The sequence below is a fragment of the Pollachius pollachius genome, assembly GCF_949987615.1.
Source record: "Pollachius pollachius genome assembly, chromosome: 3".
Classification (NCBI taxonomy): Eukaryota; Metazoa; Chordata; class Actinopteri; order Gadiformes; family Gadidae; genus Pollachius; species Pollachius pollachius.
The window spans coordinates 15,275,005-15,292,142 of record NC_136936.1 but is presented as its reverse complement, the minus strand read 5'-3'; the positions used below and the strand labels follow the sequence as shown (position 1 = coordinate 15,292,142).

The following is a 17,138-nucleotide window of genomic DNA, read 5'->3' as shown; positions in this document are numbered from 1 at the left end:
AAATCTGAAGCCAATTATAGGAATAACCTACTTGATTCTTATGTTAGGTATGCTCAAAGTGTGCCAGACATAAAATTACCTTATGTGCATGATTTACATGTTAAGATATCTGGCCCTGAAACATTTTAAGTATGAACTTAATGTTCCAATATTGTCCCTAAACAATAAACGTGTATTAATTGCGGGGCATTTGTCTCTCTCGTAGGCTGTCAGATATTAAGTTACACTGCTGGACTAGAATATTAATCTGAATAAAATGTTCTTGGCCGCCTCTGTCCTTCTGAAGAGAATTCATGTTTAGTCAATGTAGACAAAACATTACATTTATGAGTAACACACATAACTGTAGAAAGGTTTTAAATCCAACATGTTTGTTTAACATAGACAGTTTGTTTAATGGAGTAGAGAGCACTTGAACTGAATCTTTTGAGAAATCCTTAATAATAAATGTAGCTATCCATACCTAGGAGACCTCATCCAAATCAAGTTTCTTCACCCCTGTCTGCTCCTTTATCACATGTAACTCACATAAGTCACATCGGACAAAAGTGTCTGATAACAGGATAAAACTGTCTACCTGAACAAGTTAAGATATTATTTAAAGAGACTAGTTGGCTTGCGTGGAGCCTATGTAGAATAATAATCATAAATGTAGTCTTTACAACTGACACAAGGCAAAGAGAGTTGAAGGCTGTAAAGAAAACATGCTAGTATTGGACATGGGGAATTTGTATGGACATTGTTCCTGCATGGCCAGGTGGGGATCTACATTTAACCTGGGGCCTCTGCTCCACATCGCAGACTGCACTATGTCAGCGATACTCCAGACTATGGCACAGTGTGGACTAGAAATCTATCTTATGTGATTTCAGTCTAGGCAAACATCCGACCTGGCGTGCGATTTTATGCAGCTGCCCAGGGAATGTTGTAGCACTGCCGAAGGAACAGAGCTAGGGTGGGGCCACACAGGGGTGCATGAGCAATGCTAGACTGTTGGTTTGTTTCTAGTAGGTGAAAGAAAGCGGTTGAGGAGACAAGGGATTACCTTTGGGAGACAGGTTGATATACATGCCCCCTTAGGAGTAGAGACGACCACAATGATTGTTATTTTTCAAATTCGGATAACGTCATTCCCCTTCCTTCTCCTACATCTTCTCTCGTCTTGTTCCCCTCGTGATCTGATGTTTTGTCTATGAGGCATTCATTCAGATTCAATGAAATATAATAAACATAAGACATGATGACGATAGTATATTTAAGGACTATATGCTATTCTATATGCATGTGTTTGCTGTTTTGACAGCCCCAAAGCTCTAAAGCATTTTTAGAGAGTATGTTTAGAGAATGAACATAAATAGATCACGTCAGACATGTTAAAGGTTATTTATATTGCATGTTTTATTCACCTGTGAGACCAGAAATAAATAGAAACTGAAATAAAGAAATATATTATGCTAGTAGCACAAATGAATAGAGGGCATTTCTTTTTACTAATACTACTACTGTATCTATATCTATATATCTATCTATCTATTTATATATATATATATATATATATATACTGTATATATATGTGTGTCTCAGTGGCGAGCAGGCTGATGAGCCAATAGCATTGTATGCATGCGAGTGGAGCCTCCAACCATCAGCACAATGATACAGAGGTTTAATTCCTTACACACCAAGCAGATGGAAAACATTCACCAATCTAAAATCCATCTCTCCTCCATACATTTAACATCCAACCTCTGGCGCGGAACCCAAGAAAACAGCATTTATCTCAAAACGACTGCGTATCGTTAACCCCTTCAGGCTTCATTGGGTTTTCCAAAGTTAAAAATAGATACTCCCTTGGTTGCATTGGGTCTTTTTTTTTATTCAAGCTCAGAGAAAGTCCAGAGACAGGCCTCCTATCATCAACCGCATTGGATGTCCAGCATCATGCCCTTCTCCGGTGTCCCATCACCTTGAGCGGCTGTCTCTGAGGCTAGGAATCAGGGCCACTTCTTGGCTCTCTGCTTCTGCTGTGGCTCGTGTCTGTCTGACTGGCTGATAGTTCTTAAAGACCCCTGGGGATGGACAGCAGGTGGAGTCCTGTCTCTGCGGTCCGGTAAACGGACGCTGAAGGTCGGACCCCCTGTGTTTTTTTTTGTGTAGTTCTCCCTTTTTTTGTCAAATCATGATGCATTTGATTATTCTGGATTATGATGTGTTCTCGTATGATGTAAACAAGGGTCACTTGAGAATTTCACTTGCTTTGTCCAATCCTCAAATCAGGGGCGTCTGGCCCTGATACGTAACCGTTGGAGAATGTAATCTAAGCAAAGTCTAACTGTTGAGCATCCATTTCATTAGTCAAGGTTTGCTTTGCATGTCAACACATGGAGACCTCCAACATTCTTGAGGCAGACGTTTGAGAGAAAGCCTCCTGCATTATGCTGAGACACAGAAGAGCTGACAGACCTGGCGTGGACGATAGAGGTTGTATGGCTCACCTAAGCTATTGACATACAAAAAGAGTACAACTTGATTGTACGTTGATAACAGTCCAACACAGCTTTTGATTTACCTTTGAAAGATGCACTGTAAATTGCTCTTCTCTCATGCAACATTAACCAACTAATTCCATCTCTATAACTAATTATAAGTCTTGAAGAAAATAAATGCAAGAATGAATGAGCATGATTAATGAATCTTTGAGCTTTGTTACAACATTAAATTGGTCAATAAATGTTTTATTAGTACAATAATTTTCAGACAATATACTTTAGTAAAAATACCATCTGTGAATTTGTGAGTTTGTTCAGTAGATTATTTACATAATTGCCTAATTATCTTTAAAATTGTCATAAAATTGTCCACAAGGTAACTTGACTTGGCCTCAGCACAGTATCAACAGCCCTCCCAAGTTGGATAATTTTGATAGTTTGAAAGACAAAATATGTTTTTCTTTGAATTTGCCAACTACAATAGCGGCTAAACCAACAAGAGCTGCTCAACCAATAATAATTTGTTTCACTATGACAGCAGTGTTAAAAAGAGCCAGAAAGATAAAAATGTTTCTAATGAAAAGTGACTCCATCACCTCCCTACCGTGTTGCCAACTTTTTATAATGCTCCTGATTGTTCCAAAACCATTCAGACCTTGACGTTGCATTGTCTAATCACTATCAGTTCTATATGCCTACAGATCCCCAGGAAACCTGTGCCTACCTTTCACAATGAGACTTCCCCTTAATTAAAGAAAATGTTAGTACTTAAAACAACTGCCATCACAAAGATTCATGGCCCCAATATTAAGCTTGACAACTCGCTGCAATAATATTTATTTTACAGCTATGTTTCAAAGACGAAACAGTCGGTTGCTTTTGGTAACGGAAACTCCTCGCCATGGGGGTGTTTGTGGCATTGGGCGCTCAGGTCCGTTGTGTTGGCATTCTTTCCTCCCAAGTCATTTTATGATATTGTAAAAAACCTGAAGGAAAGAAAACCCTGTTTGTTCCAAGTTTCCCTAACAGCTCAATATGGTGGTGTGGGATTATGGTGGGGCTGGCTGCTCGATGACTGATTAGTGCACTAATTGGTTCCCAAGGTGGATGTGGCAGTTCCTCTTGATTGTTTAAAAATCTGAAGATTGTTGGCAAGTGTGTCTTTTTCTTGGGGAGGGACTGCTTTGCCTGCAATGTTTGAGCAGTGTGAGAACTTGCCAGCCTATCTAGGAATTCAATCAAGTTTGTCAAGTATTTTCCCTCCAGCGGTGTTCAAGAAAAAGAGCTGCTAATTCATACAGTACAGTAAGGGTCCCTCGCTAAGTAAACTTAGGGACATAAGGAAATTATAACAATGTCCAGGAAGTGAGTGGGCCTATCAGGAAAAACAGGTTGAAATGTCACTTGCCTTACAGTTTTTCTCAATCGTTTGAACACGTTTTCTGAAACTAAAGCTCAATTTCTCAAAACTCTAAACACAAACCTGAGAAGAATTAATAATTTGGTCAAAACTACACAAATTCTTCTCAAAAGAGTAAAAAGAATCTTTTTTTCCACCAAACAGTAAACACAGCTTTCAAATGAATATCTCTTAGAGAGCATCAATTAAACACTGGTGTGATCAACTCAAAACACTTCCATCAAAATACTATTTACATATGTTTTGGCTTTATGAGGCCATGTTACATATTCCAATGCATACAATTGTTTAGAAATAGCTTTCTTTTTTAAAGTTGCAATTAGGTGGTGCATATAGTATAATGACTGTTGCCATATTGTAATACAATACTGTGAATATATCATATAAATATTGCATTCACATCAGAATAGGAGACAATGCATATTTGTCTATCCATTGAGCTCCAATGGGCTTAACGCAGCTTCCCAGAGTCAAACTGTACACCTATAGTTGATGGTGCAACATTGTTCTGACAGTACACCAATGTTACCTATTTTGGTTAATTACGGTACAGTAATTGCACTGATAAGTAAAATGAAAAACACTACAGTAAAAAAATGTTTAGACTGTATTTCGGGGATGTAATGATGAAATCAGTGCAAGTACACGTACAAAAAGCTAACAAAGCACATATATATATATTTTTAATGTAATACAGTAAAATGTTCAGCTGAACTGACTGCATAAAAAGCTTTTCGTAGGCCAACAAAACATAAAAATAAGAATATAAATAAGGTGAAACAGATCTACATGTAAATCAGTATGTATCCCACCTCCAATCCTGATCAGGCTAAAGGACCATATCTACAACACAGTAGAGCTCACGAGTCCTCTTTTATGCTCTGACACATGATTGAAGTGTTTTGCCAGTTGAGTTTGAACAGGTGATAAGTGAGTTAGACTTATTGGTAATTAGTTGTTGTGTTTTGAAGGCCAGTGTGATCCAGGTGAACCAAGTGTGCAAAATGATGAGATTTGTGCTTAGAGTTTAGCAAAAATGTGACAGTGGAATTGTGCTTAGAGTTTAGCATTCTGGAGTCTTGTAGTTGATATATGAGCTTCAAGTTTTCAGAATTGTGTGCATAGTTCCATTTTTGTGTGTATACAATTGAGAAAAACTGTAATGGAGCTTTAAGAAATTGCTCATAATCCAAAAGGTATTTCACTGAGGTGTGTGTTTAGTAAATAACATCTTTATCAGAAAAGGACATGATTTTATTTAATATTTTCCATTGAAAGGTTGCAGAACTTAGTTTGCTCTCAAGGGCTTGGGGAATGTGTTGGATTCTTGTTTTTGGTCCTATTTCAAGTACAGTTCACATGCTTCACTTTAAAGCATGCTGTGTACCATATTGCACCAACTACCCCGCTTGACGGATGTGGTATTCCAAGCATGTCTGCTCTTCGAGCTCTGGCTGAAAAGATGTTCACCAGCAGATCATTTTGTTGAAGGCCTGTGCTTTCCCTCTCTCGTCTGCTCTTCGGTAGTCCTTGGCCCACCCCACTCCTCTTTAAAGGCCTGAGAAATGTTCTGATAAGACTAATAAAAAAAAAAAACGGTTTCTCCATTTGTCTGAATTCTAAATCATGCAAGTGCTTTGGTTTGTCAGCACAGGACTTTGCTAAAGATGTGACTTGTATAAAGCAAACACGTTGCTAGGGCCTGATGGAGAAAGGGTGGAGGAATGCCGTCATTCTGGTTTCCATGTACAAAACAATAAAAAAAAAAAATGCAAGGTAAGAATATGCTTATGTCACCGGACCCTAGACACCACGTGTACAGAAAAGGCAGGCAAGGGAGAGATATATTGCATGAAAATATACATTTTAGGTTCTGTATTTATGTACTTTCTGTATGTATGCACTGTTCATCTCATGCATGTGTTATTTTGTATTAATTTTCTTTGAATCTGAAACTTCCAGCTAAAATTTTTCCAGCGTGGTGGCTTCCTATTTGCTACCAATCTGTGCTTGAGCGAGTTGGACATGGGTTTGGACAACGTTTTCAACAAGACATTAAGTCTCTGACATACACTTTTAATTATACACATTCTGTTGATCATTATAGTTGATTTTTTATAATCATGCATGTTTCACTTTTAATAGAAATAGTGGTCTCTGTAGCACAACCCTCTTGTATCTGCACCAGCTGTGCACTCTTTGTAAATATGCTTCTATTGAGAATTCAATTTCAGATGGTGTGAATTTGAATATTTTTACAAATTGTATGCCGAAAATCATAACTTTTCTGAAGAGGGCCTGAAAAGGCATATATAAACAACAAAATGTTTATATATATTGTTGACAAGCAAATTGATCTAGAACACAGACAATACACCAATGAGTGATCGACATTATAACAAGCTCCATCACTCCAAATCCCCCCCCCCTTCCCCTGTTGGCTCAGGATCTGAAGCCAACTATGAAATGTATTAGTCACAACGGAGGAGCCGAGAGAGTGAATGCATTGAGACTGGGTTATGGAGCTTGAGTCTACACAACACTTCCTACAAAGTGGAGCGTAGTTGAGGAACGTGCCAAATATGAGTCACCGAGCTGCCTGGTCTGGCTCTCACCAGAACTCATCAGTTTTCCCCCCGGTGCCTTGGCCTGGACTGGATGTAAGTTGGAACCTGCAGCGCATACAGAGTAATGTCACCACAGAGAGCCCACATCTGGAGTGTGGTCTGGATGTCTGTTATTCACCTTGGAGGTGCGCCAGTCTGCTATGCCTTGTTTGGTGGTGACACCAGAATTCATTAAAAGCCATTACAAAAAAAAGTATACTCAACACTGAATCAGAGCATCCATGTTTTTCCCTACTTTGGTCTGTTATCTCCTCCGGGGGAGAGGAGGAGATCAATCTCTCTTTGGGGTTTCAAATCCAACATAGCCAGAGTTTTAGGTATGTTTTTGTTGCATTGACTCAACCAATGAATTGATGGGTTTTAAATATGTGCGGGCACTGTCACCCATTCACCAAAGCAGAAATACAGTGCGGGAGGATGATGAAGTAGTGGAGTGTTGTAGAGAGCTACGCTCTCAGACAGCCCATGAAATAGCCAGGGCCAAACTTCAATCTGTAATCATCAGAGGATAACTGTCTCAGCTCTAAGCCGGGACAGCAGTCCCCGGCAACATGTAAACACTTATCAAGTGAACAAAGGATCATTGTACCACACTGTGGCCAGTGTGTTCTACAGCAATGTCCCAATACTGCAACAATAAATACACACAAAGAGAAAACGTAACATGGAAAATGTGTTCACTAAAAGCTGTACAGAATACTCTAGATAATGTAAATTAAGAGACAACATGGTTCTTATAAGCCCACCGATGCAGAGCGTGTGAAATTTGTCATGAAAGCCATATGAAAGTGAGGCATTTTGTCAGGGATTGCATGCTATACATGATCTGTGTCTCATCAGTTACCAAACCAGAAATAACTCACTGCCACTTGACTAATAATGGAATGAGGAAACTGTATGTAACTCAGCTTGATGGCAATCGTAATAGACATATTGCAAAACAAGATGCCACTTTTTATATATTCATATCATCAAAGTCATATCTTTGTCTTAAATTGTGGTTAGGATTTTTAAAGTTTTTTTTTTTAGGTTTTTTAAAATATTTTTTATTATTAATATATATATATTTTTTATTATTTCTTGGTGACTGGGTGATCGAAACTTTCTTCGACATCTTTCATAAGGTTTTTTATACTGCACTATTAAAGTTGGTTCAATGACTAGATATCAATTCAGTCTTAATTTTTTTATATATTGGCTTCCCATCCAGCTTTAACCTGAGGGTATTGCGATATAACAGCAGATATGTCTATTTCAGTTAAAAATGAAAGGACAAATCCTCCAAATGTCAAAGAAAATCAAAACTTTATCAAGATGATAATCATCATTATCATCAATCATCTTGCGTTGATAGTGGACCGGTTATTTTTCTATAACCACACAAACCTCACTGAGTGATGAACAAAGTCTGGTGCTCACGATGCCCGATGGATTTTCTGCAACCTGTGTGATGTAGAGAGAAATGTTGCAGACAATTTATAACAACCAGTGTTGTAAAAATAAATAAATAAAAATACATATATATATATTGGAGCGCAAAGGTACAGATCAAACCTTCAAAACTTTGTTGATAGCCCTTTGACACGATTGCATGTGCATAGAACCTAGGAATGACTGATTCACATTTTTTAAATAAGCCAACAAATATCCAAGCGATAAATGGCAATGGATTTGTTTCAACAGAGAAAGTAGAACAGCTGTTGGTTCTAGAAGAATAATTTATATAGAATGCTTTACTGCAATTCTCTCTTTTTTTATTCTTGATAAAAAGTACCACAAACCTGACTTCCCTGCTCTTTGGCCCATACACCACATGTTTGCCTTATGGCAGACTTTAATAATCTGCCTATATTCAACATAAATACAACATGAAATATTTCCGAATATGTTTGGATAGTATTGGCATGCCAACCTTTCATGATAACAATAATTGATTTGAAAGCAATCGGCTGATGACAGCAATGTGCGATTTATACCCCTGACTAACTTACTTTTAAATGTTCATTATGAAAACCTGGCGAGTTCATTCAATACCACTCAATCTTGTTTACAGTTGAAGTGAAATTAATATGCTATTGTTATGCATGGGTAAATGTGAACAGAGTCGTTGTTTTTCTTAAATGGGGTTCAAAGTCTTGCCATGCCATCATTTCTCACACTATGCTTGATGGAGATCCCAATTCCAAAATTTAATTTGTGACACTGTCAGGTCTATGTGAACTTTATTTGTTCTCTCCAACTGTTTGTAGTACAACATCCCCCTTTTGGCAAAAACACCCTGTGACTTTGCCCAAAGGAAGAGCCCCAGACATGAACCAAAGCAGACATTTAGTCTGAAAAAATCTTCATTCTTCATTCCAGAATTATCCCCCACCTCTGGAACAGGGCTCGGATAATTAGGGCCATCAGTCCAAAACCAAACATGGAAGGAACGGTGTATATGCCGTGCAAAACACAACATTAGCTCAGTGTCCTCCGAATGTTTGCATGATAACTAATGATTATCTGTAATCACCAGGAGTGGGAGACGTTCCAGTCTGCTCTCTCTCTTTGCTATTGAATCAAGTGAATGGCTCATGCAGTGAGGCTCACCTGGGATGCAGACAGCACTGTCTTGCGTATTGTTTTGGACGTAAAAATGTGCTGCTTTACTGCTGTCAGTTAGCATTGGTTCTAAACACTGACACTAAACAGTGAAGGAAATCATACCAATGATCTTATTGACTGGGGTTCCTTTGGGGCCCCTTGAATCATTTCTTGTCCTCGTTCGGCACCAAAGGCTGACTAAATATCTTCTGCTCGGGTTTAATCGCTTGCATGTGGGGACAGCACATTTGATGTATGGTATGATGTAGCAATCCTGCAAACCATTCATGAGACTTTTACCTGTTTTGTCGTTTTGTTTTGGTGTTGCAGCATGTCTGGAGTCTTGCACACCAACTTCATTCCCCAGGAAAAATGCTTCATGACTTCATTTAAACCTCTTTCGGACTTCATCTCTGTCTCCCAATTAAAAGCAGCATAACTCTGGACTTCATCCCGCGAAAGGAAGTCAGCGTGGGGGAATTGGATATGAATGGTGAATGTCAGAGAGATGAAGAATTCTGTGTATCTTGGACTGTGGCGAGGCACTATTTGTGTGCATGTAACCAGCCACGTCACTCATTTCTAGGTCTGAAAAATAATTACTTTGGTCAAAACTTCTGCCAGGTGAAACGAACTCCAGCTAAACACTTTTTTTTTTTTTTTAAATCTCAGACATTTGCCCCATGACAGCATTGAAAAATGGCCCACGACAGCCTAGCAAGGTAATTCTAGGAAGAAAGTGCACATTGGGTTTCCATGCTGCCCACCGTGGATGAAGACCCTGTCAATGGTAGTGCTCAAGCCACAAGGGTTAGGCTCCTTTAGACATAAAATCTGGGAGATTGATTACAGCTACAGTTAAACTACATTTAACCGATTATCAATCAGTGGACATTTGCTTTAACTCCAGTTAGTAAAGGGGGGTTGTACTCTGAAACGGTAGGCGTTGAATTGAGCTGTTTCTGAGGTGTTCAAGGTAATGAAATTATTGGCTGTTATTACCTTGCGAGGTTGAAACCTCTACCTGATGCAGACTCCTGGGTATCAATAGAACAAAGTATCACCTCATATATTATTTCCTTGTGTGCTTTATGCTTTTACAGCATGTTGAATCCCTGCCTTGGAAAGTTTCCTAAAAATGGAATTCTGTCTATGAAAAGAATGTTGACGCGGATCCAACAGATCCGCACAGGTACCTATTCTGCGGCCTCTCTGCGCTCGTGAAGAGGCAACAGAATAAGCCAGATGTCTTAATAAATGAACAGCATGGATAGTCAGTACCAATGTTGCACATGTTTGCTGCATCTTCCAACACATGCGCTGCTGAAGTCACTCAGCGGGGAAGAGGAAGAGCAGACAGGCAGGTGAATGTTGGCCAATCGTTTGTGACCTCCCTTCCACGACCCGGGCCACATGGTCCGACCGCACCTTCCTGCTGGCGACGTTGTGACCGTTGACCCGGCCCTGAACACTAAAGCAGACTCTTTTATCGCGTTCCTGCTGTTTTATCATGATGTCATCCCCCTGTGATGCGAACGCTCCTCTCAGTGCCGCGCTACAGAACGGGTTTTCACAACAGCCCCTCTCCCGGCTCACCTTCAGACTTTAATGCCGAGCCCCAGGGACCGAGCTGTGACCGGCTGCATTGCTGTGTTTCATTTTCTAAGGAATGAGCCATAAAAAAGATTATTGCTTTCTGCTTCAGAGTCAACCGGGTCGGAAAAGGGGAGCCATGGAAAACAGGTAATTATCGGAAAAATTGCTTTTGCTTTTTTTCTGGGCCTGTGTTAACGCTAAAAGATAAGCCCTTATTGTGTCCATGCATATGCTTGCCAGACAGTCCAATTCCTTCTGGATGAGAAGGGAACTGCGTGTGTGTGAGAGAGGAGCAATAGAGAGAATGAGAGAGAGAGTGAGAGAGAGAGAGAGAGAGAGAGAGAGAGAGAGAGAGAGAGAGAGAGAGAGAGAGAGAGAGAGAGAGAGAGAGAGAGAGAGAGAGGGAAAGAGAAAGTTGGGGGTGGTGGGGTAGGCTGTCTCTCCCCCCCCCCCCCCCTTCACTCCCTGTCTCGCGCTATACACTCAGTCCTTCGTTCTGCTTGTCTGTCTGTCTATCTCGTCCTGTCTGTTGCTCCATGCTGGCAGCAGCATCTGCACTGTTGGCAGGAGTGAACAGAATAAAAACAGCAACACCAGACATCGGGGAGGGAAAAAGGCAAAGTGATCCATTGAACGCTAGACTTTGCCCTATCCTAATTACGTCGTGTCCTGTATCTTTTTCTCTCTTTTCCTTTTTTTCCACTCTCCAACACTTTGGGCTATCGTGGTAGTCAGATAGAGGAGCATAAAACGTGCATATCCAGGAGAGGGGTGCCGTATTGTGGAGCGAGATGGCTACCAGAGAGGTTCTGCTGTTCTTCTGTGGACTCTTCCTCGTTGCTGTGATTCAACCGTCCCTCCAAGGAGGTGAGTGTGACTCTCTCTTCTCACCGATGAGCTGAGGCATGACCTCTGCTTGTCATCAATCACCGCCGGCTTTCAACAGGTGCTTTCCTCCGACCAAGTCTCCCTTCAGCCACCTGTTCAGCCCGTTCGAGGTGTTCATGAACTCAATAATATTGCAATGTCTGCTTAACATCCTGCATACCCATCTATCCAGTTTTTTATATCCTAATCGTCTTCAAATATTAAGCCTTCATTAAGATATTAGAATGCATATATTTCTAATGTAATATATGCATTGAAAGTTGTATTTCATCATTTAAATATTAAACATAACGTTGGTCACGTCATTTATATGAATGTTAGATTATTGTACTAATATTTATTTAAAATGACCTGTCCAGCAAACAAATAATCTGGAGGAGGTCTGATGTTTCAATCACATTTCCATAGTTTATTATAGAAGTGCATGTGTGTATGCAAGTCAAATGAAGACAGAGTATCCTCTCTAAACCTTGGTCAATGAGTCAAAGAATACCAGTGTTACCAATTTATCAAGTTATTTAAAGATACAAATATTCCCACTGAAAATGACATCCTGTTTATTCACACTGCACATGCAACTAATCACCTACTTTTACTATAATTAGAAACACAAACGTTCTTTGATGCTAATGTACTTGTGGTTCTGATAACTGTTTGCTCAGGATTCAAGTTCTCTACTCCAAGTTTTTGTCACATACCCATAAAGATGATTTGTGTTTGGAAGAGACTATTTCTGACTCTATAATGAGCATAGTCAAATAAAGATTTCATAACTTGTCCTCTTAAAGACACATTGGTGTGCTTTAGTGACACAGCCAGTTGTCCATGCATCCTGTGTAGTAGGCTGTATTGTAGTCATCCTATATTTTCATGTTGTTTCCTTTCCTCAAAGCGTGTATTGCCTCCAATACAAATATTTATATCGGGGAGAGCACATCCAGAAATGGTAATAAACATACCAATCTCTGTTAATGGGGGGACAAATCACACACACACACACACACACACACACACACACACACACACACACACACACACACACACACACACACACACACACACACACACACACACACACACACACACACACACACACACACACACACACACACACACAAACACAGCCACACACAGACACACACACTGGTGTCTGGTAGGCACCAGGCCATGTTGTTACAACTCAGGGTGTATTCTTCAGTGTGTCTGAGACTGCATCTGTTTCTGCAGCTGTCCAGACGTTGCTCCCAGATAACCCTAACAAGACTCCTTCAACTAGGCAGCCGCATTGATCCAAATGTGTGGGAGTGTGTGTTTGTGTGTGTACGTGTGTGTGTGTGTGTGTGTGTGTGTGTGTGTGTGTGTGTGTGTGTGTGTGTGTGTGTGAACAAATGTCAAATTCTATTCCTGCGCCTGGGTTTTGAATTGTTTGCAGGATAATTTAGCACAGGTTATTTGAAGAAGCAATATTTTTGTCTGATTTAATATCAAGCAAAGGGCAGAGAGAGAGAGAGAGAGAGAGAGAGAGAGAGAGAGAGAGAGAGAGAGAGAGAGAGAGAGAGAGAGAGGGAAAGTTTGGGGTGGTGGGGTAGGCTTTCTCTCTCCTCCTGAATCGTCTTTTTTTCTTGCTCCCTCACTCCTCTTCGTCCTGTGATTCTTTCAAACTCTCTCTCACGTCTTGCTGTTTGAATGTTTTGTTTCTTAGCCAACATTCACTTTGTTATTTAGCTCCACCATTGAAACATGTGTTCAGGCTCTGGGTTTGGTTTAGGGCACAGCAAGACAATTATTTAAGCTGTGTTTATTTCCACTAAAAGTTATACATCCTAGTCCCATCCTAGTCCTATGCTTCTTATGGTTTCCAATCATTCCATCAAAGCTTTCCAATGGGGATGATAACGTTAAATTTCCTATCTAGAAAAAGCATTTACAATCTTCTGTATATTTCCGCTCTTTATTCACTTGTTTGGTTTGTACTGATTAAAAGCGTCAGCATTAGATTGGTTATTGGGACCACCATGTAAGGACACGAAGACACTAAGATATAGTGCTGAATAGTACTCAATACAGTGTTGACTAGTACTCATTAAACAAAGATAAATAATCCCGCCGGCCTCTGAGATACTGCAGTAATTTTACCCTAGCTGCTTCTCTATTGAGGTTGTAGTGCGCTACACCTTTTCCTCCACACATGCATGAATGTTGACAATAATCCGCAGACAATATTCTGAAAATATTCAGGTGCACTATGGTGTAACTTCTTACGTATATAAGGGTAAAAGGAAAAAAACAATGTGTTTCATGTACAAAAAAAATAATATATATATATATATATATATTATATAATACACTTATATATATATATATATATATATATATATATATATATATATGCCAAACAAATAAGAGCATAACCTCAACATTTTGAGTGAGCGGTAAGCCAGCCATAGCCATAACCGTTGTCTGAGATGCTGAAAAGCAGCTCAATTTGTGTCCACTTTTCTAGAAGATTTACTGCTCAACCTCTGGTACAAGGGTCACTTATGAACATGTAATGGTAGCTATATAAACAAGCAAAAAACCCTCTTTCAGTTTAACCTATTTTATTTTCCATCCAAATCAATCAATATATATTTACCAAGGACCATGAGACCGTGAGTGGCTGTTTTTCGGTTCATATCATTGAGTTATGATCCAAGAGGAAAGGAAGCATCTGCAAAGTAGTTTATTGATTCATTTGAGTCTTGTCATTTTTACTGCGTAAACATAAGTAGTGCGTTTGCTGCTATCTCCGTCTTCAGCAGAGTTACATTCCACTTGCACTCTGCATGCACACCGCATCTGCACGATGGATCGAAAGAGATGTATAGGATTCTGATCATTATGAATAGACAGTGTAAAGGATAGGGTTAGGGTTAGGGTTAGGTGTATCTATAGCTCCGATGAACTCTTCTTGGGAATTAGTTTCCATGCCCTTAACAGGAAAAGTATGTGGTTGTATGATGTATGCGATTCATGACACTCAATCATGAGTGTCACTGCAATGTGCAATGTACAGACGTTTTTTAAAATGGATAGAAGCTTCTGTCTAGCTTTAATTCCCTATTGTTCGTAGCAGTGCAAGCAATATCCCAACAATAGGTTAATTCAGCAGTGCACAAACCTTCTCTTTAAAACACCCTTGGAACTTCGATAAATTATTAAACCGTCGAGAAATCAACCAAAGCAAGAATGCAATCATTTGTATGATAACTTTATGGGTGACAGTTAAAATGGGCTGTTACAAATGTGCAAGCCAGTTTCTCAACCAGTGTTGGACCATGCTTTGCGCCGGGACTTCAGAAAGAATTTAGCACATTAATCCTCCCCAGTGGTGACTCGCCCCTGGCTGCAGTTGAAGGTAAATCAATTCACTGCAGATCAAATGACATGCCCTGGCAGCCAGGCAACCAAGTCTAGCGATGAACTGGACCACCGTTCTATGCTCAATTTGATAATCAGTTGGTGATCTAGCAACACGCTAGCTGCCGGTCCCTCTGAGCTTAATTGGTGGCGTGTGTTGGATTCACAGCCGGCTGCATTTAAAGAGACCTTTTCCTAAGGTGGCTAGCCAACCAAGCCTGCTAAACTGAGTCAAACACACACAGAATCTCCTGGCTCAGTGGCACTACAGAGCTACTTAATACACCATTGAGGAATTAATAGAGCGGTCTGAGGAAACCCAGCCACTCTCTAATTGAGTGTACAGGCTTTGAACGTCCCATCCAAAGATACTCTATTAGTTAATAACGGTGCATTAGATGAAAGTAGTTCACTAAATTAAGGTTTTTCAAAGTAAGACTGAGGTGTGAATATGTGCGAAACAGAAAATTACTTTTTGCTTCAGGGTGCTTTCCTAGAATTGAACATAAAAACGGGGTTAGCTGTTTGCTCTGGCATTATAAAGATCATAAACAATAAAGCCACTTAAAAATATCAAGTTAAACCGTCTAAAGAAACTAACATTAGTTTAGTCTGTTTTCCTTAATGTTTTTGTGGAAACTGGATGGAGTTGGGGAAAAGATGATGTTGAATTGAAACAGGCCTCCAGCTCTAGCTTTGTGATGGTACACTACACACAGTAGGTCTACGCCTATTATCTGTTCAACACAGCCGGCCTGTGATATACTTTAAACAAGATGTTTTCACTAAAATAATGTATGTGTGTTGTGCTCCATAATCCTAAATGTAAATATAGGATGGTTTTTGAGCTTTGAACAAAAAAACACATTCAGCTTGTTGCTTTCCTTGACTCCAAGCCGTATAGTATCTGTGTTCTATCCACGCCAAGAAAACCAACTGTAAATTTGTTGTCAAAACCTATTTAAAAATCTTTTCATTTGCGAAAATAGTCTTTACTGTTTTTTCTGTTGGTTTTATTGAAGTCATAAAGCATTGTTAGGAACCCAAATCGTATCCAGCTTTTTGGGACGGATTAATTACACTCAAAAGGTCGGTCTCAGGTGGTCTGCTTTTATATGAGAAACATGTGGAGAGAGGTCATGCCATTGCTCTTCTAAAATAAGCTAGGGGGAAACACACAAAAGCAAATTGTTGTGTCTCTTTCTCGGTATTGGGGGAACCACATGACTTATCGGAAGGAAATAAAAGCAACACTAAATTAGAATAGTGTTGTTTTAATACAAAGCACATTAAGAGATGTTGGTCTTGGAAAACACGGTGTATGTGTTTCTGGCATTTATTTTGTGATCCTACAGCCCGTTGTGATTGGTTTTGTTTGATAAACCATTAGAGCCCAACCCTTCGGTGTAGTGTGTGTAAACATGCCGATGAACCGTAGCCTTGCTTGCATGGCTGATTTGTTCCAGTCCTTGTCTTTCACTACATACTTCTGTCTGGAACTAATCTTTATCTTAAAACTACAAAAGACATCTGATAACACGCGATAAATGATTAGGGCCAATAGTCTGATTTATGATCTATGTGCACTATGAATTAATACCGGAGGTGGTAACGGGAAACGCAGTTACGTTATAATCCAGATTCCATATCTACTTTTCGGGCGTGGCCTGCAGTCTGATCCAATAGGCCCATGTGTCTAGATGGAGACCATGCCTTTTACTAGCGTGCAATGGTTTCTCTCGGATCCATCTTGGCTTATCATATAGTGTAAAATGTTTGTTGTGCTTAGTGTGAACTACTACCCATGGGGAGGAATCCACAGCTGTTACACATCCTTTTCTGGTGTTGCTGTTTCAAAGGCATGTCTTCCCTAAGCCCATACAGCTCGACTGTCAGCCCAAAAAGAACGGCCGCAGAAAAACCCACTCTTGGGGTTTCAATAGAACATTGCATCGAATCAAAATACCAAGTATTGTGTCTCTTTAAAATAGTGCAGTCTGTGTGTCCGGCTGTGTTTTGCCTTCGGACAGATGCTTTGCTCCGCGGAATGGGGCTCCAGCAGCCCAGCCTGGGCCCGGTTCTGGGGGAAAGACGAGGCTGGGGTGGGGGGTAGAGAATCTAACCAGCAGAAAGGCC

At 40.0% G+C, this 17,138-nt stretch overlaps 1 protein-coding gene across 4 annotated transcripts in view; it reads left to right on the top strand.

Moving 5' to 3' along the window:
* Positions 1 to 11,299: 11,299 nt before the first annotated feature.
* elna (elastin a) overlaps positions 11,300 to 17,138 on the top strand; it is a 45,578-nt gene continuing 39,739 nt past the window's right edge. For all 4 annotated transcript variants that reach the window (XM_079732157.1, XM_079732158.1, XM_079732156.1 and 1 more), the window contains exon 1: positions 11,300 to 11,582. In XM_079732157.1, coding sequence (XP_079588283.1) covers positions 11,507 to 11,582 — 76 coding nt within the window. In that variant the 5' untranslated portion in view covers positions 11,300 to 11,506. The remainder of the gene's footprint in view (positions 11,583 to 17,138) is intronic.